This window comes from Syngnathus acus, chromosome 2 (assembly GCF_901709675.1).
Source record: "Syngnathus acus chromosome 2, fSynAcu1.2, whole genome shotgun sequence".
NCBI classification, from domain to species: Eukaryota; Metazoa; Chordata; class Actinopteri; order Syngnathiformes; family Syngnathidae; genus Syngnathus; species Syngnathus acus.
Window position 1 is genome coordinate 4618860 of NC_051088.1, and position 26527 is coordinate 4645386.

Sequence of the window (26527 nt, forward strand, 5' to 3'; positions counted from 1 at the left end):
ATATAAATACAGCATACAACAATAGATCACCCAATTGATTGGTATATGTTCGATGAGGTAAATTAACATTCTTCATATGATCAACTGGATACATTTAAAAATACATACCATAATATATTAATTTGGAATAAGTAGCAAATTAGTTTTTAGATTTCTTTTGCGTACCACTCATAACAGTGCATTTATTTAACATGTAATCCTTGCATGTCCCGTTTGACTTTGCCTGAATGCGTATGAAGCACGGCCTCCTGCCCAAGTTTATGAGCCAATGTAATTATTTGCGCCGCCGAACGGTGGCAGCATGAAAGCTTAATGTTCGCGACTAGAATTGAACTGTATTGCATTCTACCAAGTAGACGAGGGTAAAATCACTTGTGGGGCATTGAGTGACTATTTACTTATTTCCTATATATTTAAAACTATCAGTAGTACATATCCAAGTATTTATGTATGTTACATAGCTGCTGCAACTAACACAATGTATTGGCAATTTTCTTAATTAGACTGTGGGTCCGCATTGAGTATATATTTTTGATATATACTTTACCTAAAGTAAAAGGCTATTATTTTCAGTACAATATTAAGTAAAACTTTAATTTAGGCGGATTTTGTTTGCACAATAAATGCGACGCATCATTTCACCTCTTCTTCTTTATGCTGTCGTACATGATGGGGTCGGGTTGTGGGGTCGGGGTGCGTTGTTCTCGGTGGGTTGGGGGGTTAATCGTGTCAGACTCGTGCCCGACGCGTGCCTCTCCACACCATCTGTCACAGGCCCAACTGTCATTTACACCTTGCACCAGTAGGACGTGCGGGGGTGGTGGTGATGGTGGTGGTGGGGTCTTTCATTCCCATGAGAGCCTCGATTAATTGTACAAGAAAATAGACAATAAGGACTCCCTGGTGGGATTCACCAGCACAAGTCCTAAATAATGCAAAGTGTGGCCTGTTTAAACACCGCAAAATCATACTGACATATTTCTTGTTTTACTGTGAAATTGTAGTTGTAAAAATGTAGGACTATAATAATGCAGTATTGTTGTTTTATCATTAGTGTAATGTAATTTTAGGGTGCGTTTCATATGTATTTATACAAGGCTTATATCAAACCCTGGTTGTTCAATGTTTCTCTGAATGTCAATACCTAAATCAAAACCGATTATACTATATTATGTTATATTATGTTATATTGTTATGTTATATTATATTATGTTATGTTATATTATATTATATTATATTATATTATCTAACAGCGAGCCAAGAGAATGTGGTTGAATCAAGTTTATATGCCCCCTACCCACCTTTGCAGGCAGCAAACAAAGCTTGCTGGGAAAGCCAACGGTTTTCCTCCTCACCCTGGGAACGCTGGAGTATGCCTTGCACGCGTCAGGCTCGCGACAGTTATTCAAATTGCACTTAATTATTCGAGGCGCCTATACTCCCACCCCTCCACCCCAATTTTCTTTTGTGCGCTCACATCTGCTGCTTACACGCGGGAACATTCAAACCACCATTCTGGCTCAAGTTCACTCTGCCATGCCTGGGGCAGGAACAATGTGCACGAACCACTTTGAACAGTGAACAGATGCCCTATATTCGGTTGAGCTTGTAGATTGGACTGTTTGAGTTCCACTCGTAGTTGTGGCTAATCTCTCACCAATTGTTTCAAATTAAAATCTCAGTATTGTGGCAGCCGTGAATTAATAATTTTTGACAGTGCTGTATGTTCTCTAATAATCTTGTATAGCGTGCAGCTGCTTGGCGCGTGCTCCACTCTGCTCTATTGTTGCCCTTTCGTGCGTCCACCTGGGCGCGTGCACGATGAGTCCAGACACAAAATACATCCTGTCTGCCGTTTAATTAATGTACCGAGTTATATAAAGCAACGCGACTGTATAGTCCGATCCAATATATGGATATTAAGTTATCATTGTCTGTTTACAGTAAGCTTACTGTAACAAAAAAACGAGACCACACAACATAACCTTTATTTCAAGTAAAACATACATATAAAAGAATGGACAATGACACACACACAAAAAAACAAAACATTTATTCATTCCTCTCATCCTTGCATCCCACTTTGTCGAAATCTCGCCTATTTCGCCATCATAGCTACCTAAAAGTTATTTTTAAAGGTAGCTCTATAGGTATATTATGAAGTGTAGAAGTGAATGGTGCTATAGAACAAAGTTGATAGAACAAGCCCAATTTATGCACACGTTCACTTTACTCCCTAACACTAGACTGCACTGACTTCTTGGTATGAGGATACATAAGAGGATATGGGTCATTTAGTTATTTGCAATCATATCACTCGCACTTTTTAGCGTAGGTTAATTTGCTGCATCACACAATCAAACGACGGCTATCGTTAGGCAGTTGTCACAATCTTCAATTTTGAAGGGGCCTCTTGAACTCACCACGCAGGCGTGACGTGTCACTCCCCATGCACCAGCAAGCCGGTCAACCATGATCTGCAGTGAGAATTGCCAGAGTTAGACTTTCTCACAGTCAAGCGCACTCATTAAGCACCCACACCCACATTCACGTCATCTGACGACACACACGCAAAGAGGGCTTCACAACATTTCTATGTGCATGCTATATGAGATGCCAGCCCGTTGATTAATTTCAATTGTCTTAATTCAATCCGTCCATTCATTTTCTATATGGCTTATTGTGCATTTCTACTAATGGATTAAGTGTGTGTCACGGTCACCAAATACAAACATCAATTAAGAGACGTTACGCGTCATTCGAGCTGAAATTCATCAAGCGTGCATGGTTGTAATCGGGACGGGACTAAATAAGCATGAATTGCTTCAACCCGCTTTCCTTTTCGACAATTCATGTCAAACAAAATGTGAAATGAAGCTCCAATAAGTGTTATTCTTGCCGAAATAAACAAAATCAAATCAAAATATCAACAAGGTCAATTTATTCGCTCTAAAATCAGTGCAATGAATGCAATATTTCTGCAGCATATAGGCTGAAATAAATCTATACTGTATATTTACATATCGCTGGCAAATAGGAAAAACGTGTAAAAAAAAACATCACCAAACCAAAAACAACTTACCAGCGTGCATGCTCTGTGGATAGAGCGTCCATCTCCTGCAGTCGTCACACGCTGAGGGCTGCACTCATTGAGCGCCCTTTTCCACAAGTTTCTCGTGGCTCACCCACGAGGGACGCGTCCACACCGTGGGCGTACACCACCATTGAGGCCACGCCCTCTCACGGCTCGGCTCAAGCACAACCTGGAGGCTCTCTGCAAATCTAATATATATAAATAGGCTATATGATATGCACTCTTGGTCAACATTTTAAAATGTGGATTTATTAAAGCACTGGCTTGAGATCAGATCATGATTTGAGTTTCACCCTGAATGACCATTTGATTGCATGTATTCTGTTCTGGATACAATCTGAATCAAAATCTGCTATTACAAAGATGATAACTAGGAATTTTCAAATATAGTGATTGAACGAGCGTATTAGTGTTTTAGTTTGCACTGCACATTATGCGCAACTGCAAAAATATTACAAATAGCTCTGGGATGCAGTGCCGGTGTCACTAAACATTAATATTTTAGCATTGTCGACCTTTTAAAGGAGCACAATTCATCAGATAGCTAGAGGTCTTGTTGGATTTGTTTTATTTTTCCTTTTTCGGAAATGATCATTTTTACCTCGTTTATGTCCCACCGGGTTAGCGCTTAATGGCCCCCGTATAACATAGAGGTGTATACCATCTGCTGCTTTTTGTTTGCATGGCTCGTGCTGCCCTCATGCTCTTCATAGTACCGCACCAGAGGGGGAATCCAATATTCACGCACCCCTCCAAAACTCAAATAAAACATATTTCATTAAAATACACAAACATATATACATTATAATCTTTGCACCGACACATTCACAAAAACCATAGCAACATTTCTTTAATAAAGTTGGAGACTTCAAGAGTGGCTTACTTGCGTCGCCTTGCGCCAGCACCAGCTGTTTCGTTGCGTCATGCAGCTTGGCTTTTGGCTTGGCGAGCCGTCTTTTGAGAAATTCAAAATCCTGTCTGGACACTCCCTCGATCCTACTACCTATACAGTGAATGTTTTTGCGTGGCCATCACGCAACCCACGCCACCCGTGATGCATCTCATTGTGTCTGCCTCACATCACCAGCCTTTGACGGTCACGCAATTTGATTCATCCACTATAATTCTTCGTGCACGTATGTGTGTGCACGCGCGTGTGTATGAATAATAACTGTTTTATACAATAACATTTGTATAGCACAACGATTTGAGATATTAATGATTTAGGCCTAAATATACATAAGAGCTATTATTTGTGCAGCATTTTGTCAACCTGCCGCATGATGCAGACGGTGACGTGGCTCGATCTAGATTGTGTGTATATGAAATGGGGAATCAGATGTTGCAAGTGGCGTTGTTTTCGGCTTGGGTAGCCCCTTTGTTCAATTTAATCCAAGATGATGTTTGTTTTTTTAAAGTATCAAAATGTACAGTCATTTTTTTATTTCTCTTTCATTTGAAATTCATTCGACATGCATACGACACATGATAATTTAAAATAGAAAAAATGAAAAAGATACTCATGTATTTTTTTAAAATTGCATTTTACATTTTTAAATTATTAATTTAAGATCTGGTATATGGATGTGATTTGCAAATTATGCTTTTTTTTCAATATAGCTTTTTTTCCTTAATACGCCAAGAATTTGATGTGTTCCAAATGCTGAGGTAGTAAGTTGTGTTTGTTAGTTCGTAGTTGTTAGTTGAAATTCTTCAGGGCTTATGACTATATTTCCCTGCAAGTTGCGTGCCAGACATATACGCACGTCAATGTGAAACAAATCAGGTCTGTCAATTTCAGTGACCCTTGGTAAAATCTGTACCAACATATTTTTCATGTGTGACAAATAACATTTGAACCATTTTTACACTTTAAGAATAAATTTTTGCTTTGAACTCTAGGCTCCACTGATTGACCCGAGTCTGCAGACATTAGAAGCATAAAAACGGGCGCATCATTTTGGTGCCGGGGCAAGTCTCGCCTTGCATAGACCGCGATGCGTGTTTTGGTGCACGAAGGTGCCTCACACCCTATGCACCTGATAATTTGGTAATAAAAAAATGACTAAAAAAATTGGTGCTGGGGCAAGTCTGGTTTCGCTGTTCATGACATAATGCTTCACTGACGCGGTTTCCCATGCATACCCTCTGCGCTTCTCGCAATTTGGTGACAAAAAGTATTTTAAACTATGTAAAAACAAGTCTAGATTGTAGCACAGGTACAGTAAAACATTTTTTTGGTGTATTTCCACGCGGATGTGTGTGGATGTTATTATATTTCATTTATAAATATGACAATAGAATATGAATATTTGATACGTGGCATTAGTGAGTTTATCACTGGAAATGAAGTGCTTGTATGAGGTTCTTTCAGAAGAGTGTTTCTTAGCCCTTACTAATTATTTGTCAAAATTACAAATACGTTGTCTGCACAGGTCAAAATGAATTTGGAGTTAGCGACTGAACTGTGGGTCAGTGCATATAGTCGTGTAACTGGCTGAGAAATACTGATGATCAATAAACACTCTCATTGGTAAACATAAATTCAACTCGAAATAAAATTAACGATGGCACAGTGTTTGGTGTAGGATGTCATCATCCCGCTGTCCCTAAAATATATTTATGGCTTTGAGGTTTGGACGCCTCTGTGGAACCATGATGGGAATACGCCTGAGACTCATCCATTCTTTGGTTTGTTTCACGACTCAATTCACCATCATGTCGGGCTCCAGATGGAGTCTGCAGAGCCGCGGCTCGTGTCACTCACATGCCACTCATAACACCAAAGCACTTACATGTTCTCAAAAATCAACAGGTTGCATATACTGTACTGAATGGACCTTTTTATTGCAGAATTATTTTCAATCGATGTATTTATACTTTAGCGCGTGAGATTATTTTAAAGGTGTAAAAAGTCTTTGGAGGTTTTTTGGGGGTGTCTAGGAATAATTAATTTAAATTTATGTGGAAAACAAACACAATAGCTTGCATTTGGTTAAAAGCAAATACTGTATATGTGTAAAGATACAGCTACCAACCCCCTCTGCTTAAGGAGTCCCTGGAAGCCCCTTCATAATTCAACTTCTCAGCATGTCGTTCAACAAAAGATCACTGTGGTCTCGGCTTGCACAGATGGATACCCACGCTGAAACTAGGACAAAAAAAGCCCCTAACTGAAGCCCCTCTATTTTTTTTTTTTTTTTTTAAATGTTGCTTCACCAAAAGGGACCTGTTCCCATGCTGACTGGACGTGGCAGTTAGTTGGGGCCCCATGGGACAGGACGCGTGCAAAACTGCAGCTCATGGCCAAGACAGCTTGCAGCCGAGCTATGCACCGCGCGAGCTGAATGTTGCCGGGGTGCATAGATTCAAATAATTGTGTATGAAATGTTAACAAAAATAGTTGTATTCCAGCTTGTAATCATTTATCATGTAATCATTCGTACAGCCAGTCCAGGGTAGGGGTGGAGAAGATTGCTAGAACACAATCGGGGCGGAGGGAGCGGTGCTTCGGCGGTGGCGCCTGATTCAAACTGTGGCTTGCCATCTGTTGCGTGGTTTTGGCGCGTGCCGAGCGCGTGAGTCCCACCGGCAACTCAGGGCTCTATTTTGCGGAGGTGGTCGCTCAAGCCCATCGGTGCATGGTGAGAATGCATACAAACCTATAAAAAAAAATCTTTACACATGAACTGAGTAACAATAATACAATTGACCGATGATAATTGCACATTATTTATTAGCCAAATGTTTGTTCTTACCACACAATACGTTTGACACGAATCATAGTCGTCACCATGAAACAATTAAATAAGACCATGCAGGAATGGCTTAATTGTTTCTTAAATCCGCAGTTATGTTGCTGCAAGTTCATTCTCGTCACCGGTGTTCCAGTTTCTACCCAGGACCTCTTCAGTCAATACCTGACTCTACTTTCTCAACATATATGCCTTTTTTAAACATAAAAATTATTAAATGCATATGCCTAGTTGTTTTTCACTACTGCCCTGTCGCATGTCGTTCGGTCCATGCAAATCACATGGGCATATCGTGCAGCCCCCAACCGCATTGTGTGTGAGGAACTGTAACTCGGCATTACTTTTGTATGACGTCACTACGTTGCCCCCCGCCCCCAGCACAACCAGCATCCATACTGATAAACACGGATTGTGTTGTTGGCATTGGCAACAAGCTTCTGTGGGGGTTCACAAGCAGATGTTAGATGGCGTGGCGTGGCTTACTGCATTTTAGGAATAATTTAGTCTTGCCATAGTGGAAACTGGAAACAAAGATCCTTATGTGGTTTTGTGGCAGTAAAAAATATATAAACGCCTATAACACATTCATGTTGTGAACCCGAGAGATTTATTAAATTGTAATGTGTATTTGTCCATCGTATAACAGTATAACAGCTTCTGAAAGACCACTACTTTTCACCAAAAGGCGAATGAAAATAAGAGAAATGTTGCACGGAATTTTGCTTTTCGTGTTCAGTCGTCTTCTTCGCATCTTCAAACAGAAGATGTAAAGTGCAACAACATTGAATAAAATCTGCAATATGAAGCCAATCTGCAGCGACTCCACGAATGATCCCTGCATACCAGCGCTTGGCTGCACGCTACCCGACAGGACAGATGGTCCAGAGAGGAGCGCATGTCATTAATTCATTTCCCAAAGGTCTTGAACCCCCAGCCCCCTCCTCCCGGATCAAACCGCGTAGTGGCTTGTGTCCCGCCCCCGTGACGCGCCGAAGGCACATAAATAGGAGGGCGGCACAGCTCCGCTACACACTCCTGCCCCAAATTCAAACACATCTCACAAGCACAAGTGCCCGCAAAATATGAGTCCCAGCATCATTTCCGAGGCCAGCCAGCCTCTCACTGTCAGATCTACCGTGGCCCAGAGGAAACAAGCCCACGAGCTGAGAAAGGTAAGGACAAGAAAAACACTGCTCGTGTTTTCAGAGCATTTTTTTCTCCCTATCGTGAGTCGACTATACAGTTGCGCTTGCATAACACCTTATCGTTCATTATTTCTTCCAGAATCTCAAACCGCTGTTGGAGAAGAGGAGGCGTGCTCGTATTAATGACAGTCTGAGCCATTTGAAGAGTCTCATCCTGCCTCTGGTTGGCAAAGACAACGCGCGCTACTCAAAGCTGGAGAAAGCGGACATTCTGGAAATGACGGTCCGTTTCCTCAGGGACCTCCCGGCGTCGAAAGGTGAGATACTGACCATACAGCCCGAAAGATAGTCATCAATGTCCGTGAATAAGTGAATAATATTCAATATTTGCTTCCGATTCAGATCCCGCAGAAAGTTACAGAGAAGGCTACAAAGCGTGCCTCCAGCGGGTCTCCGCTCTGCTCCCTCAAACAAGCCTCAACCAGGACGCGTGTCAGCGGGTCAGTGACTTTGTGCGGCGCTCCATGTCCGCCACGGTCACCCCGTCCTGCATGAACTGCTGCGCACAGACCTCCAGGACATTCCCCCACATCCAACAGAGGCTGCTTAGCCTCAAGTCCGGCTTGAGCGCTATGAGGGCAGACAGCCAGCCGCAGTCGCAGCCGGCGGCTGCGGGCTCTCCTGCAGCGCAACAAGTCCCGCCTGCTGTCAGCGCGGACATGTGGAGGCCCTGGTAGATTTAATGGACACTTATTTAATGCCTTATTTATTTCGTGCCACTTAACATACGCAATGAATAGAAGAACATTTGAGAGTTGCTGTATAGGCAATATAACCTAGCAATTGGTTCATTTTGGGTAAAATCGAGCACAGATCCCAAAGAAGCAGTATCGTTTTACATACGTTTTATTAATGCAATCCTCTTTGGGGGTTCAAGGGCACGGGTTGTCGACAACACTTTTGTAAAACCCTAAGGGTTACTCAGTTTGAGGTTTGCACGATGGACTTCAAAGTATTTTAGTCTGTGCAAAAGAATAGGCGGTAAACACTATGTGTTAAATATGTTGAGAGCATGCATGAAAATGATTCATGAGATGTATCACTGGAAAAAGTCAATAAATGTGCATTAATAACACACAAAAATGTTATGTTGAATTTGTGTTTTATGGTGTCGTGAAAAGCTGATAATGAGTAAGATGTTGGGTTTAGGAAAAAGGCGGCAAATGCATAAAGCCACAGGTCAACCTAAGCCCATTGATGCTGAGAGCAGCTGCTCTATTGTTGCTGCATGAGGCGCCTCACTGCTTGCCGCCAATTCGGTGGGAAGAACACTGAGGTCATTGCGTGGCTGCGTGTGCACATGCAGCCCCCAAAACACACTCCAGCCTGTTGCACTTGTCATCAACTCCAATGCTATAGTTTTGTGATATTTCTATCCGAGTGTTCCACACCCCATTTAAAAACAATACAAATTATTGTCTTGATATTTTAAGTACAATTGTTTGCCATTAAGTTTGAGTGTACAGTTCTTCGGAAACTGCAAAGTATACTTGGATGAGGTCAAACATGCTGACCAATCCAAAAATATTTTTTAAAACATAAGGGAAAACAATTCAAATGTGCAAGGACAAACATTTTACACAATAAAAAAAGACAATATCAACGTTTTCTGATCAAGTCAGCTTTGAATGTATTGGATCCAGATCAATTCCTTTGTTTTTGTTGTAGACTAAGAAAAAAGCTCAGAATTCCAGTTTTTATTTTATGGCATTTACATGTAGATGCACCTTTTTGTTTGAAGCCAAGTGAGCAGATGTATTGGAACAGACCCAATGAAATAAGGTTGAAGTGAATAACATTTCATATTTATAGTGGCTTAATGCTTTTTTGCAATAACTGCATCAACCCTGCGACTCATTGACCAGACTGTTGCATTTTTTTAAATTTGTAATAGTTTTCAAGGCCTTTACTTTCAATTCTTCTTTTTGGAGGTTTCCCTCTTCAGTCGCCTCTTCAGGAAGTGAAATGAATACTCTATTGGGTTAAGGTCTTGGCTAGGCCAGGCTATAAGACCTTCTATTCTCCCCCTGGTGAAGTATTTTGTTGTGTTGGCTGTGCGTTTTGGGCCATTGATGACACCTCATTAGTCTGGATGCATTTTTTTCATTAAATTACCAGACAAAATGGTTTTACAAAATGGTATCGTATATTTCATAATTCATTCTGCTGCTCCCATCATGAGTTACATCATCAATGAAGATGATCGACCCAGTTCCAGAAGCAGCCATGCAAGCACAAGCCATGACATGACCTGCAGCTTGCTTTACAGACGAGACTGTGAGATTTGGATCAGGAGCAGATCCTCTCATCCTTCGTGCTGAGGCCTTTCATCTAGGTCTCATGATTCATTACATAAAATTTGTTTCAAAACTTTTGTGATGCTTCTCTGTGCTTTTTAGCAAAATGGTCTTCCAAGTATTTTGCTGATGAGTCATTTGCTCCTTGTGGTATTACCTGCACAGTATATTTCTTCTCTCATTGCCAACAACCTATCAAAATATACATCCAATAAATATCTCGCCTGTTTCTTCTGATTTGTGTCTGTTACTCCCTCCAAACATAGACACAAGTGGCTTCCTGTACAGCTGGTTTGATGGCTCGACTTGTGTTGAAATTTACAAAACACACACTCACAATTCCACTTATGGACAATTTGGAGTGGTCAATCAGCCTACCATGCATGTTTTTGGCATGTCGGAGGAAACCGGAGTACCCGGAGGAAACCCACACAGGCATGGGAAGAACATGAAAACCCCGCATCGGAAGGCTGGAGCCAGAATCGAACCCACAACCTCTGAATTGTGAGGCAGATGTGCTTACCAGTGCGCGAAAGTACAGCAGCTACACTAGAAGATAGAAATAACTCAGTTGCAAAATGAATAGAAAGGCCAGGCTGGAAATTTTCAAAAAGTACAAAGAAAAATCTGAGATATGATGTTAAAATTCTTAAATATTAGCTTAAATATAAAAATGTATTTAATGATTGTACTGGCAGTATCAGAGATGACTTTTTGTGTTCCTAAATGTGTTTTTGATACTTATTTGAATTTTTTTTTTACTTTCCCTAGGCTAGCACATCAGATTTTTGAGATATTTTCTTTTTGTTTTTAAATTTAAATTTTTGACCTATAAATGATGCATCAGATTTACATGGCAACTACAACCCATACCGCCCATCACCGAGCCTTTGCATCCAGACGTACAAGAGTGTGAGTGGCAAGCTGGGTAAAGTGTTTTGCCCAAGGACACGACGACACATGACTTGGACAAAGCTGGAATCGAACAGCGGACCCTCTGCTTGCTTCTTGGCTACTCATTGGCTACAGCATTCAACATTTAAAGCTTTTTGAGTGGTGTTCGGGAGCGAATTTTAGAAGTGTGTGAATTTTATCAAACGGTTGGTGTCAATCTGGGTTGGTCCATTAAAATCAGGGTGGGGAAAGTGCACCAGTGCTTTCCAATGTGGAAGTAGAAAATGACTCGCTGGAGTCCAAGAGTTGGCGTGTGCAAACTGTGTTTTTACAGTATAAACTGCAAGATTTCCCCTTGCGGATAATATCGCGAGCCACGTGAGCAGTTGGCAACTTCCTACTGCACACACAATTATTTTATTTTTCAATCCTTGTGGATTTTTCAGATTTGAAACAAAAAATGTGTAATCTGTTCTTTCACTGGTACAGTGATTGATATTTTTTATTCTATTCTGCAATTTGAAGACCTTTTTTATCATCAACCTGTCTGCTTTCTAGTTCCATAAAAATAATACGAATCCAACAAGCCCATGATTGTTCCACAATGAGTTGTTGTTTTTGGGTTAGAGCAGCAGTTTAAGAGTTTGTCTTTATTTTGGCTTCAGCCATTCTGTCATAACTAGCTGCAGCTTTGAAGACAACCACATTGGCACAAAACCAGCAACTCAAACAAACACTGTGAAAAAAAGTCAGATGGCGTTTTACTTTTGCTTCCCCCACTCCCTCCTTCATCCCAAAACCTGCAGCATGCATGTGACTTAATTCCTGTGAAGTGTTGGGACCTTGAGAGACAAAGGCTCCCTGTTATCCGGCTTGCACAGATGGGTTACAGACGCCCAATTTACTTGAAAAGACAAAAGGGGACTCTAACCGACGACATAGAATGGGAGAAGAGGTGCCTCCCTCACCCCCCTCGTGCAGTCCCTTCCATTAATCTCTCCATCTCAGCGGGACTGTGAGGGGCGCGTGCAGCAAGTGTGCCTCGCAAAGTGCACATCTTTGCAACAATGTACATATACCAATGTAAAATACAAAAATCAACAAAAAGCATTATGGTCTTGACAGGAAAAAAAAAAGACAAAACAGTGCTGCTATATTTCTTCATTTTTTTATTTTTATTTTTACAGTAAAACATTAACAGTTACTGGTTTGGGTTGTGGGCAATTCATATTTTCTGACATTTAATTGAGCCCTGTCCAAATAAATGCTGATTTGATTCCACAAATGGATGATGTCACATTTGCATATTGCTAGCCTGACAGCATAATTTCCCAGGTCACTTTTGAATGTTAAAAAAACCCCAAAACGAATTAGTTAAACAAAAGTCCACTTGCTTCAATTCGTCCTTAGCGAATTATCATGACCTGCAGCTGACAATCACAGAAAAAGCACAATTTTCAGCAAGCACAATGACATTGGGAGAGAGACGGGCCATTTTGAAGCTGGGAAAAGAGAGGGGTATATGATTTGAGCTATTGCACAAATATTGGGCATAGCCTATACAATGATTTGAAATGTTCTGAAAAAGAAAAAATCTGTTAGTGTACTGAGCAACGGGCCTCAAACAGTTCGGCCAAGGGTAGTAGCAGCAGTTGATGACAGAAAGATTGTGAGAGCTGTGAAGAAACACCGAAAGACAACAGTCAGTTGACATCACTGCCAACCTCCGCAGGGAAGGGGGTGATTGGATGCTCATGATCCAAAACACGCAAGCTCATTCTTCTGTAAAGCATGATGGAGGTCATGTCATGAAGTCTGAAATCTAAAAGAATCATTTTGTCTGTCAATTTACAGAAAAATGCATCCAAACTAATCAGGAGAAGCTTCATCAGCCTGACAATGATGCAAGACAATGACCTGAAAAACACTCCCAAGTTAAACCAAATGATTTCATGAGGGGTGAGGTGGCTGACAAAGTCAACCATCTGACTTTAACTCAATGGAGCATACATTTCACCTCCTGAAGCAGAGACTGAAGACAGAAAGCCCCTGCCCCAAACAAGATTTTTAAAAGGCTTAAGTAAAAGCATTCCAAATGAATAAAGCACCAGTCTGGTGAAGTCAACGGGTCGCAGCCTTGATTGTGTTACTGCAAGTAAGGCTTACTGTATGTCTGGTCAGATATTTGTGCTCACTCAAAAAACAGGTGGTTTCAAAATAAAGGTGCTCTGTTGTGTGTTGTGTGTGTTTAACACAGATGTCAATACCATAAAACAAGGGCTGGAAATCTCACCTTTTTTCTCATGTTCATCATTTGAGCTGAAGTATACAGTATTTTGTACAGTACCGTATTTTTCGGACTAAAAGTCGCTCCGGAATATAGGTCGCATTAGCCCTAAAATGCACAATAACGTGAAAAAAAACATATACAAGTCGCTCCGGAGTATAAGTCGCATTTTGGGGGAAATTTATTCGACAAAATCCAACACCAAGAACAGACATGAACGAGCAACAACAGGCTAAACGATAGGTATGCTAACGTGACATGAACACAAACGAAGAGCTGAGAACGGGCCTGACGTAACATTCAGAGTTATTCAAAAAAACTATTACATAAATAACACGTTTATAAAACCATCTGTGTCACTCCAATTCATTAAATCCATCGATCGTCCTTTGTCAACAATGGGTGCGCGCCGCTGACGGCGCTTGCACTTCAAAATATTCTACAGGCCCATATAACGATATATATATTATATATCAAATAACTATTATACAAGCAATAATATTATCAAACCATCTGTGTCACTCTAAATCATTAAATCCATCAGTCAAATTCCTCATCCTTTGTCAACAACGCCGCGCGTGCGCCCTGACGTCAGCCTCGTCGTTATTCCACAGATCTAGTATATAACTATATTGTAGCGTTAACAAAGTACAAGGAAAGACGTGGGTTTGGTAAACGTCTCTTTATTTAACAAAACAAGAGTTCAATGAGCCAACAACTACTGAACTGTAACGATAAAAACATATATAAGTTGCTACACGAAATAAAATATATCAAATAACTATAACATAAATAGTTAACCGCCACACGGCCCCAAGCACCGGCGTGGACTTCCAGGCGTGTGGCGGCGTGCACTTCCATCCCCGGAGGTGACACTTCCAGCCACGGAGGTGGAAGAGAGCTCCATAGAATAGGACCGGGCGACGCGTGCGTAAAAGCCATGTCCAAGCCCCATCCACCGTCCCCGGACAGCCACTCGGCCGAGCACCGGCCCCTGACTTCCATCCATGGAGGTGAAAGAGAGCTCCGTAGAGTAGGACCGGGCGTGCGTAAAAGCCATGTCCAAGCCCCATCCACCGTCCCCGGACAGCCACTCGGCCGAGCACCGGCCCCCGACTTCCATCCATGGAGGTGAAAGAGAGCTCCGTAGAGTAGGACCGGGCGTGCGTAAAAGCCATGTCCGAGCCCCATCCACCGTCCCCGGACAGCCACCCGGCCGAGCGCCGGCCCCAGACTTCCATCCACGGAGGTTAAAGAGAGCTCCGTAGAGTAGGACCGGGCGTGCGTAAAAGCCATAATAGTTTTCCAAACCTTCTGTGTCACTCCAAATCATTAAATCCTTCAAACTCTTCGTCCTCCGTGTCACTTACAAACAAAGCCGCTAATGATGCCGGTAGTACGTGGGGCCCTTGTCATCTTCGTCATCGCGTGATCAATCTTTGTCCTTTTTGTAAACAACCGCCGCGCCGCGCTGCTGATGTCACTTGAAATTCAAATTACAGTAATCCCTTGCTACATCGCGGTTCGTTTATCGCGGTTTCACTTTTTTTGTTTTCTTTTGAAAATTTTTGAAAAAATTCACATAAGTCGCTCCTCAGTATAAGTAGCGGCGCGAACAGAAATCATGGCAACATGCACATAATAAAACAACCGGGGACGAGACGTGACTTATGTTTGTGTCTTTCTTTCTTTCTTTCTTTCTTTCTTTCTTTCTTTCTTTCTTTCTTTCTTTCTTTCTTTCTTTCTTTCTTTCTTGTCTACATTTCTTATCTAGTCTCCATACAAAATACTTCCTATGCCCTCTACCGGATTGAGTAAACAATATGCAAAAACATGCATCCCATGATTGCCTGGACGCCAAAATGGCTGTCAAGCTATAGAACAAAAATGCGGACCAAAGCCTCCATATCGGGGCTGGGGTGGGGATGGTAACGATTCGAATCAATTGCACATTATAAACATGCAGATGGGGTAGCCACGCCAAAAGTGCTTGGGATCATGTGTCACGCGCGTCAAAAAAAAACCCCACACAATCGTGTGCGTGACTGTGTGTGTGTGCGTGCGCGCACGCGCGTAGTACGACTAACGGTGCTGGGATGTCTGCGCTGCAGGATGACTGGATGGATACAGGCTGAAGGAGAATGAGGGTGATCGGAAGGGGGGTGGGGGGGGGGCAGAGAGCCATCTGGTCACCGTGGCGCGTGCTGCACGCGTGGTTCCCCAGAGTGCAGCGGCATCTGATGGCTTGTCATACATCTTCAGTTATTGTTCGATACTATTCTAACTTGAGACTCGCTGATAAGTACACAAATTTGGGAAAGCACGACGCATAAAGGGTGGATAAACCTTCCTCTGTCCGCTGAATTATCCACTACTTGGCAGAAATGAGTCAAACGCCCAATCATTTATTTTTGAGTTATTTTCCAAAATGTGCTGCTGTTTTCTTTGTGTGCATCAAATCAGCGACGCCCCCGACCCTCCCGGTTCCAGCACCCGCTGTTCTGTGCGTAGCGTTAGCAGCAGGACGCACAAACACCCTGCAGGTATTGCGACCTCGTCCCCCCACCCCTGGCTAGAACTGCATAAACCTCATATGCAAAACTATTGTTGTCAAAATGTGTGAGCAGATGTTATTTGGAAGTAGCGTGGCTTGGGTTTACTTGATGTAGCGTGGATTGGATTGGAGCAGGAGACTGGCTGCCTGCGGACCCTATTTCCATGCATGCACACAGGCTGCTTCAATTCAGACAGCTGTATTACGCTGTCTTTTGTTTAAGTATTTATTTAATAAATGGGCGCCCCGTGAAAACTATGTAGTTTACATGAGCAAACATCCTTAGGTATAAAACGCAGTAAAATGCATTTTATGATGAACACTAAACAACACAAAGAGTCAATAATGCTACAAGTATTTTATATTTTTATACTATCTGAAATATAAAATCAGAACAATTTAGTAAAATGAACTAATTCATTGCATTAGATTGGCTTTGTTTCATATTTAGAACAGTCTTGAGTCTACGCGTAAAAACGCAAAAAAAGTGGTTTCTGTAGAATTACGCACAACTATACAATCCGTGTTATTCTTTCTACGACAAATAAAGTAATGTAATAAATTTGATATACATGTAACTATTGAAAAATGGCATCTTCAAATGTTTTGTTGGTTGGTTTTGTGTGCGAGCAAACAGGTTTTACGCGTGGCGTCTGGATGTGGATTATGCATATAGTTTTTGCTTATCATAATGCAGACACGCAATGCAGTTGTCACGCTTGGATTTAAGTAGAAGACAGATGGCTATCCTAATGTCCTAATAAACGTGAAGCTTTTATTCTGTTGTTTTCATCGAATGCGTGGCCAGTCACGACGTTTGGTGTTGGCTTGGGGGCGTAGCCGTGACGCACGGGTACCGACGCCGTGGACGCGCATATAAACCTCAGCCGCTGACGGTTGGACACAGTTCTCCGCTGGTATCTGTCGAGGATACATCTCCAGAACTCATAGGACGAAGAACATGTCTCCAAACATGACTTGTGATGCTCTAGCATCCTTTTCCCCTAAGTCCACCGTGGCCAAAAGGAAAGAAGCCCTAGAGCTCAGAAAGGTGAGTTGTCTTTCCCCATACATTTAAATGTGCTCAAATGTTCTCTATTTATTGTACCGCCACTAAACTTGGTTTATAATTTTCAGACGATGAAACCATTGGTGGAGAAAAGAAGGCGTGCTCGTATTAACGACAGCCTGAACCACTTGAAGGACCTCATTCTTCCTCTTACCGGCAAAGATGTATGTTGTTTTTAATTTCAGTTCATTGAACATATTGTTAGATGTGAAATGATCAAAGTAAGGCTCGTTTGTTTTAACATTTGATTTTTTTTTAACATCTGCAGAAAAGTCGCTACTCTAAGCTGGAGAAAGCAGACATCCTGGAGATGACTGTGAGGTTCCTCAGTGACATGCCCCCAGTCCAAAATAAAAGTGAGTAGCCTGCTCAAAGAGCCTACTCACACGAAGTCAGAAATACAATACGGCTTTTTTATACGTTCATTCGTTGATTCAACAGCTCAACACCATCACTTGTATTTCAGATTCCACAGACAGTTACAAAGAGGGCTACAAAGCTTGCCACCAGCGCGTCTCTGCGCTCCTTCCGAAAAGCAGCCTCGAGCCCGACGCCACCCGACAGGTGACCGACTTCATCCAGCGGTCCATGTCGGCCAACATCAACAGGCAGTGCCACAACTGCTGCAGCCAGAGCTCCGCGGCTTTCCCGCACATCCAGCAGAGGCTTCTTAGCCTGAAGTCCAGCCTGGGCCACAAACCCGAGGGCGCGGTGCACCCAAGTGGAGCGCGCTCAGCTCCACAGCTCAACATTGCCCCCATGTGGAGACCCTGGTAGATTATTCTCGTCTAGTGGGTCCACAGCACGCCCTCGAAACGACTATGGCAGCATGTTATATACATGTACATATTACATGTCGACTTGTATAGGCCTGCGTTTAAGATTTACCATAAATCGACTTAGCCTTGTGAGTATTGTATACTTCCCCTTTTGCGTACGCGTCGGTTGTCTTGTATAAGTTGACATCTAGACTGTCGTATTTGGTTAAAACTCCGCATGTATGTTTTAGGTTAAATATTTGGTCTGTTTTGATGACTGAATGATTAAGGGCTATTGAAACCGCCCTGTAAGACCCCAAGGGTCACTGTTAGTGAATTTGCACTGTATGATTTCAGTGTTGTGAATCTGTGCAGATTGATTTTGTGGACATATTGTGTGTCACTGCAGGTATCCCTTTCGGGATGTTTTATTCCATTTTACAGCATTTTTTGTGTTTGTGTAATGTTTGTACTTAAAAAAATAAAACTTTGACGTCGTAGTGATGTGCACTTGTCTTTTTTTCCCTCACGCTGTAGAATTCTGTTTGTACAGTAGGCCTATATAAAAGTTAATGCATCCCTTATCATTACACAACATCGGGACAACATCAAAGCATTAACACTTTGCTACACCGCATTGTACAGTTGTCCTCTGAAAACACACACTGCAATTGGTTTATAACCCACTGGCAACAAAAGTGAGTACATCCCTAGGTGAAAATATCTAGGACACAGGTATCAAACTCAAGGCCCCGTGGCCAGATCCGGCCCACCACATCATTTTATGTGGCCCACGAAGACAAATTGTGCATCAAATTTGTGTCATTACTAGAATTGCAAATTGTCTTCACTTTTAATATCTTTTTTTAATTTTTTATATTTGACCAGTTTTTACTCGTCTGATTTGAAAACGAGTTATTTGCCAGTTTGTTTTGTAGTTTTTACTGTTTATAATGAGGTGCTCATACATTTATTTAGGTTGACAGTCATAATGGCCCTCCGAAAGAAGCTGACTACAATGCGGTCCGCGAAAAAAAAGTTTGACACCCCTGATCTAGGATATGCCATAAGTGTTTTTTTTTTTAAAATCACATTTTGTGTGGCCAGCATTAATTTCTAGTTCTGTGCCAATGCTTTTGGATATGTGGGCGTATGTTTTGTCATTTATTACCTTAAATAATAATAATACCTTACCTGAAATAAATTTTGTTTCTTCCTGTATTGGTGTCTGCCTCTCCCTAAAGGCCGCGAGTGTTATTGCCAAGGCGTGTTGCGTTCATGTACTCAAGAGTTGCCTCGTTCAAAAGGAAGCCGACGGATGGACGCTGTTCATTGTTGGCGTGACATTTCCAAAATAACCACCACAGATACATTTGATGAAATCGTGTTCAATCGTGTTCAGCACATTGCGTTTCCTTATACCCGCGAGAAACATTTAGCGCTTCTTTTCTAAATTACTACTTACTTCCGTGCTGACTTAACTCCCGGATACTGTGCGAATGTCTTCGTTCTCACCATTGGACAGAGGACGTCCTCACCAGTATCATGTCTGTGATGAAGCCTCTCGAAGCCGCATCATCCCTTCAACTATATGCAGGTAGGATGTTTAATTGTGTTATGTTTATTACAACATGTTCGTCCTTTACTTCGCCATTCGGCGTGTGGATACATGCTCAGTGCATACAGGGAACTCACGCATGCCCCGACCGCCGTCCATCCATCGCGAGACTTTACTCGCCGGCTTAATCTACTTTATCTGTTTTGCACGCATTCCATTTCCGTCTCCGTTATCATTGTTGGTGACTGCGTCGAAATGTTTAGTTATGGCGTAGTGCATCAAACGGGATGTGTTAGTGGTTGATAAAGCATTTTTGTCGTCCTCGAGTCATATAATCAAACACACCTTCCCGTCAAACACGTAGAATATGATGACAACCACGCAACATGATGCTTACGTCGTTATTGAACATGAAAATATGTATAGGTCAAAAGCTGGAGCAGAATGTGCATTTATGACTCGGCTTCATGTCCTAGCAGCACATCCTGCGTCGTTGTACACTTGTTCACCAACAGGGGGCGCAAAGTGCTACCCACCCACCACCACACTCCCTCACAGTCACACATCCGTGTTAAAGAGATCAATTGTTCTGCAAACACAATTTAAGAACATATTATGTATGTTCATTACTTCAAACAGTTATCAGGTGTCGTATGTACAATCACAAAATAAACTTAGTGACACTGCTTATAGCCTATCTGAAGACGTTAAATGGGAAGTCACTGTTTTGCTACAAGAACGTCTGAGGAGCAAGCACGTTTGCATTTAGTGTCCTCCTACACCTAATTTTGTGATGTGTGTACTAATGACACATTGAACTCGAGGCTTACTCCTTGCCCCTTTCATCTTTTTTCGCTTTTTCTTCTGTTTTTGGGTAAAAATATATAATAATAAATGTGTACGTGCCTCTTTGTGTCTATGTGAGGGTCCATATGCTGATACTGTTCGTACACATAATAGAGAAATATGCCATTTATTGATACTCCGTACATTTAAGCCTGGTCATGTTACCGTGGGCTGTCGAAGACGACTGGAAAGGCCAAACCCCGGTGCAACAATGGTGAAGCTTTTCATCATGGTACTGCTTATATTTATTTGAACATCACGTGGCAGTATTTGGTGTTTCAATAAGGCCTCAAGTAGTGGTTTGGTTCATTCTGAATATAAACATGATACACATTACATACATAAACAAGCAAAAAGAAGTTAAACTAAATTAGCACACCATGTGGGTGTGTATAGCCATTCATTTTCTGTACCACTTGTCCGCACCGGGGTCGCAGGTGTACTGGAGCCTATCCCAGCAGTAATCAGGCAGTAGGCAGGGGACACCCTGAACTGGTTGCCAGCCAATTGCTGCGCACACAGAGACGAACAACTATCCACGTTCGCACTCACACCTATGGGAAATTTGGAGTGCCCAATCAGCCTACTGTGCATGTGTTTGGGATGTGGGAGGAAACCAAAGTGCCCGGAAAGAAACCCATGCAGGCACGGGGAGAAGATGCAAACTCCACACGAGGAGGGCCGGAGGTGGAATTGAACCGTCACCCTCTGAACTGTGAGGTGGATGTGCTAACAAATCCTCCTCAATGCTACCCTGAAAAAAACTTGTGTAGTATCATAAATAAATAAAACTTCGTGTATAATAAATCAGATTCTGTTATTTTGGTAGTACAGATTAATTTATTGCTTCAGTTTTGTTAAGAAATTCTCAGGAAGAGGATCTTGAAAAAATAATGGCATATTAAATTCCAATCGCAATAATGGTGGGGTCACAATTTCATTATTTTGTAAAATTGCTCAGCAGTCGTTGAGATGAATAATTTTAAATTATTTCCTTGATGCCTATTGCTGTTCTGCTTTTCTAACAAACAAATAGTGACATTTTTTGTCATCATGTGACTATGTAGAACAGGGGTGCCCAAACTTATTCAGCTCGCGAGCTACTTTTGAAATGACCAAGTCACAAAAATCTACCCACTAAAAAAAAGATTAATTTTATGTATATACCGTATTGGCCCGAATATAAGACGACCCCGATTATGACCCCAAGACTCAAGTTTGAAAAAAGACTTTGAACACCAAATTTAATTTTTATACAGAAAATAATTACATCTGAAACAAATGATTATAACAATATATTCGAGAGAAAAAGCATGTTATTTTGCCTGATTCAAATCATGCAAAAACTGTCTAACACATCTTAATATCTGAATATTTAAATATGTAAACTAAAGTGCAATCACATTTGTAAATAAATGGCTTCTGGTTTTTGAAATGTAAATCAAACAATCTACTGTGATAAAACAACAAAATTGCAATAACTGCATTAACCATCAAAGTGAAGTCTAATTGTAACTGTAGTCTTGAAACAAATCTGAATGAGGAAAAACATTGCAATAAAATAATGCAAACTGCTACCGCTATTGTTGTAGAGCCTGAGGACTGTATAGGGGGTTGGCTCGGATGGTTATGCTCTTTTCGCCCCCGGGTGTCGGTCAGAACACAGGGCGGAAGACGTGGTTCAGTTTTGATTGCTTTACTGAATTATTGGCAAAATAATAATAATAAATAACCATAAATTAGATTTCAGCTCAGTGAACTAGTGGCAGAGTGTCCGCCCTGAGACTGGAAGGTTGTGGGTTCAAACCCCGGCCGGGACCCATTGCCTCCCTGCTTGGCACTCAGCATTAAGGGTTGGAATTGGGGGGTTAGATCACCAACTGATTCCCGAGCGCGGCACCGCTGCTGCTCACTGCTCCCCTCTCCCCCAGGGGATGGATTAAAATCACACAGGGATGGGTTAAATGCAGAAGACAAATTTCACCACACCCAGATGCGTGTGTGACGATCATTGGGACTTTAAAAAAAAAAATAATAAAATCACAATTTGGGTGCGTATTATATATGGGTACAGGCTTTTTTCCAGCATCGACATGCCATTTTTAGGGTGCGTATTATACATGGGGGCGCATTATACATAGAAAACAAGGTATATATACACTACCGTTCAAAAGTTTGGGGTCACAAAATTGTTTGGGTGACCCCAAACTTTTGAACGGTAGTGTATATATTTATTTAGATAATTATTTATAGATTATATATATAATCTTCTGTGTAAAAAATCTTATAATATATATGTATACTTATATTCATAGATTATATATAATCTTATACAAATATAAGATATAATTTATAATATTTAATTCATAATATTTTATTATAATAATATTTACACTACCGTTCAAAAGTTTGGGGTCACCCAAACAATTTTGTGACCCCAAACTATATATATATATATATTATATAATATTCTTCTCGGTTGTCCAAATCAAACCTTTTAAAATCCAATTAAAATTAAATGTGAGTGATAATGACTTACCGTAATTTTCGGACTATAAGTCGCGTTTTTTTTCATAGTTTGGGTGGGGGGGCGAGTTATACTCAGGAGCGACTTATATATGTTTTTTTTCACAAGTTTTTACTTGATCATTAACACATCACTTACTTACAAGTATAGTTGACCACTTCACATGTTATTTTTAGTATAGTTGATCACTTCACATGCTTTGATATCTTTATCTTGAACATATTCAAAACATGAGAAATAGAGAGAAAAAATCAAAAAAAGTAATTAACACTTTAAAGCGCCATATCCTCTGGACATGTCCTCTGTCACCAGGATGACATTAAGGACGAGAAATTTGATCGATGGATTTAATGATTTGGAGTGACACAAATGGTTTGATAATATTGTTGTTTATGTGATAGTTATTTAAAATATAGTTTATATATCGTTGTGTGGGCCTGTGGAATAATTTGAACTGCGGCGCGGCACACGGCATTGTTGACAAAGGACGATAAAAGATGAGAAATTTGATCGATGGATTTAATGATTTAGAGTGACACAAATGGTTTGATAATATTGTTGTTTATGTGATAGTTATTTAAAATATAGTTTATATATCGTTGTATGGGCCTGTGGAATAATTTGAACTGCGGCGCGGCACACGGCATTGTTGACAAAGGACGATCGATGGATTTAATGAATTGGAGTGACACAGATGGTTTTATAAACGTGTTATTTATGTAATAGTTTTTTTTAAATAACTGAATGTTACATCAGGCCCGTTCTCAGCTCCTCGTTTGTATTTGTCACGTTAGCATACCGTATCGTTTAGCCTGTTGTTGCTCGTTCATGTCTGTTCTTGGTGTTGGATTTTGTCGAATAAATTGCCCCCCAAAATGCGACTTATACTCCGGAGCGACTTATATATGTTTTTTTTCACATTTTTGGGCATTCTATGGCTGGTGCGACTTATACTCCGGTGCGACTTATAGTCCGAAAATTACGGTACTTGTTTGCTGTTCTCATCAAGTGTTCAGATCAGATCAGATCAGGCTCAGGCAGGCAGGCAGGCAGGTGCATCCAGGGCGGTCCTGGCTTCATCCAGGTGTAACCAAGGCGGTCCTGGCTTCGTCCCGCGCATCCAAGGCGGTCCTGGCTTCGTCCAGGCAGTCTCGGCGTCGTCTAGGCGCACTCGAGGCGGTCCCGGCGTCGTCCAGGCGCACCCGAGGCGGTCCCGGCGTCGTCCAGGTGCATCCAAGGCGGTCCTGGCTTCGTTCAGGCGCATCCAAGGCAGTCCTGGCTTTGTCTAGGCAGTCCTGGCTTCATCCAGGCACATCCAAGCGCATCCAAGGCGGTACTGGCTTTGTCCTGGCAGTCTGGCTTCGTCCAGGCACATCCAAGGCGTTCCTGGCTACGTCCAGGCGCATCCAAGGCAGTCCAGGCGCATCCAAGGCGGTCCCAGTGTCGTCCTGACGCATCCAAGGCAAGTCCTGGCTTTGTCCAGGCGCATACAAGGCAGCCCTGGCTTCGTCCAGGCGCATCCAAGGCAGTCCTGGCTTTGTCCAGGCAGTCCTGGCTTCGTCCAGGCACATCCAAGGTGTTCCTGGCTTCGTCCAGGCGCATTCAAGGCAGTCCAGGCACATCCAAGGCGCATCCAAGGCGGTCCCGGCGTCGTCCAGATGCATCCAAGTCAGTCCTGGCTTTGTCCAGGCGCATCCAAGGCAGCCCTGGCTTTGACCAGGCGCATCCAAGGCAGTCCTTGCTTCGTCCAGGCGCATCCAAGGCAGTCCTGGCGCCGTCCAGGTGCATCCAAGGCAGTCCAGGCGCATCCAAGGCGGTCCAGGCGCATCCAAGGCAGTCCCGGCGTCATCCAGGCGCATCGTAGGCGGTCCCGTGAATTGCTAGATGACGTTGACAGCGAATATGCCGATCTCCTGCTGCACAACAAAGTTCGCTGGCTATCCAGGGGCGACGTTTTGCGTCGCTTTTTTGCTTTGTATTTGTAGCCCACTTAATTATTTTAATAGTAGGCATACAGCTCATGTATTGACAGTCTATGTTGCCTTATAAAAAGCTTTTAGATTTTTGCGGCTCCATACAGGTATGTTTTTTTGGGGGGGGTTGAATATGGCTCTTTGAACATTTTGGGTTGCCGACCCCTGGCTTAGACAGACAACTCAGAGATTAGTTTCTTGGCAGAAGCAATCAAGATTCCTGAGATTCCCTTGTCAACCAGGGCACACGACACTGACGGTGAGTCGCTCTAGTGTCAGCTTGGTATCTTATCACCTCATCAGCGGGCGGGCTCTTATCCAGTTAGACCGGTCGAGATGGCGACTTAGTGACATCAAGCCTTTAAATCCCAAACCTGGATGCAGAAAGCATCTAAAAGTCATGTAAGTGGCTTAGAGAAAGACAAAGCGAGAGAGGGTCAGGTTTGGAAGATGCGCTGCTTCAGGCCTCCGAGAAAGTTTGTACCTTGTGAAGTGGAGACGGCAAATTCCAAACATGACCTCTGCAGGTATTCTTCACTGTTCTTTGTTTATAATAACGTATTTGATTGCAGTGTGACCTTTATATCTTACGAGGGAGCACATTTGTAAAGTATCTTTTCTAAATGAAAGGTCATTTCATGGAAATGTCAGCATTGTGATAAGCTCCTCTGTTCCCGATGCCGGAGCATTTGTTATTGTGACTAACTATGAGTCATTTTGTCCTCAGTCATTCATAAAAAACAAGGACCAGTCAGTGTGATGGTAAATGTGACTCATCATCGTGTAAAGATTTGAACTTTCTTGTTTCTATGACTTGTTCGAAGGCCAGCACTTGTGGTTTGACATCTGAGACATCTGACTGCAAAATGACTCAGAAAACAAATAGACCCATGTAACTACTTGCTTGGGATCATTACAAAGACACAATAAATAAATGTATTGGGTGACGACAGACTGTAATATTTTTTCTTCTTCTGCTAAACCTTTAGCATACAGCTTGGTTTGTTATTGTGCATCACATCAGGTATGTTGACTGCTAGCTTTCAACATCATTCACATCCTATAGGGTTTCTTGTGACTTTGTTTTTCCTGTCAGCATCACATTGTCTTTCCCTCTCAAACTTGTCTCTAATGCAACATACCAGTCAAAGGAATACCAAGCAGAACATTTTTGCAAGTGAAACCAAATGTGAACGATCAATTGTCGAATTAGAGTAAATCGCGCAGAAGACTGCCCTTACTGGCCACCATCTGTGCTAATCCCTTTCTTTTTTACTGCAGGCTCATGCGGCCAGATGATGCCAACATTGTGGGTAACGTGCACGGTGGCAACATCCTGAAGATGATTGAGGAGGCAGGATGCATTATTAGCACGCGACACTGCAACACACAGAATGAGGTGAGAGTTACAACCATATCGACTTACTTTAGTTTAAGTGTGCACTACAATGTAGGAAAATGAAGCTTCAAATTTGCTTCATGAACCAGTAGTTATCTTTTGACTCCTCTAAATGAGACTCTGTATTCAAGTTTGGTCTAAAAGGACATTGACTTGCCATGTCTTAAATCCCTTTATTTAAACCAACAGCCTCTTCAACCTTTGGAATATTTCCAGTCCAATCTGTACATTATATAAAATTTCAATTAAAAATGTCATACAAGTATAAAATGAAATCAAGCTGGTAAGTAGTGGCTGGTGCTAAAGCAGTC

General features: G+C 42.0%; 3 protein-coding genes across 4 annotated transcripts in view; all 3 read left to right on the forward strand.

Annotated features, from left to right (window-relative positions):
• Positions 1–7875: 7875 nt before the first annotated feature.
• hes2.1 (hes family bHLH transcription factor 2, tandem duplicate 1) lies at positions 7876–9026 on the forward strand. Its single transcript, XM_037276938.1, has 3 exons — positions 7876–8021; positions 8134–8311; positions 8397–9026. The coding sequence occupies exons 1-3, from the start codon at positions 7932–7934 to the stop codon at positions 8729–8731; spliced, it is 603 nt and encodes a 200-aa protein (XP_037132833.1). The 5' UTR covers positions 7876–7931; the 3' UTR covers positions 8732–9026.
• A 7976-nt stretch (positions 9027–17002) lies between these two features.
• Positions 17003–18385, forward strand: LOC119119082 (transcription factor HES-2-like). The gene is made up of 4 exons (XM_037245664.1): positions 17003–17137; positions 17224–17319; positions 17424–17511; positions 17622–18385. Exons 1-4 carry the CDS (start codon positions 17048–17050, stop codon positions 17930–17932), a joined length of 585 nt encoding a protein of 194 aa, XP_037101559.1. The 5' UTR covers positions 17003–17047; the 3' UTR covers positions 17933–18385.
• Positions 18386–19233: 848 nt separating this feature from the next.
• The window catches only part of acot7 (acyl-CoA thioesterase 7), a 31725-nt gene continuing 24431 nt past the window's right edge, over positions 19234–26527 (forward strand). The window contains exons 1-2 of one of the 2 annotated variants that reach the window (XM_037239213.1): positions 19234–19510; positions 26099–26216. In XM_037239213.1, the coding sequence (XP_037095108.1) occupies positions 19413–19510; positions 26099–26216 (216 nt within the window). In that variant the 5' untranslated portion in view covers positions 19234–19412. Of the gene's footprint in view, positions 19511–25183; positions 25345–26098; positions 26217–26527 lie in introns of those variants that run through there. The other variant, XM_037239204.1, reaches the window with a different exon arrangement.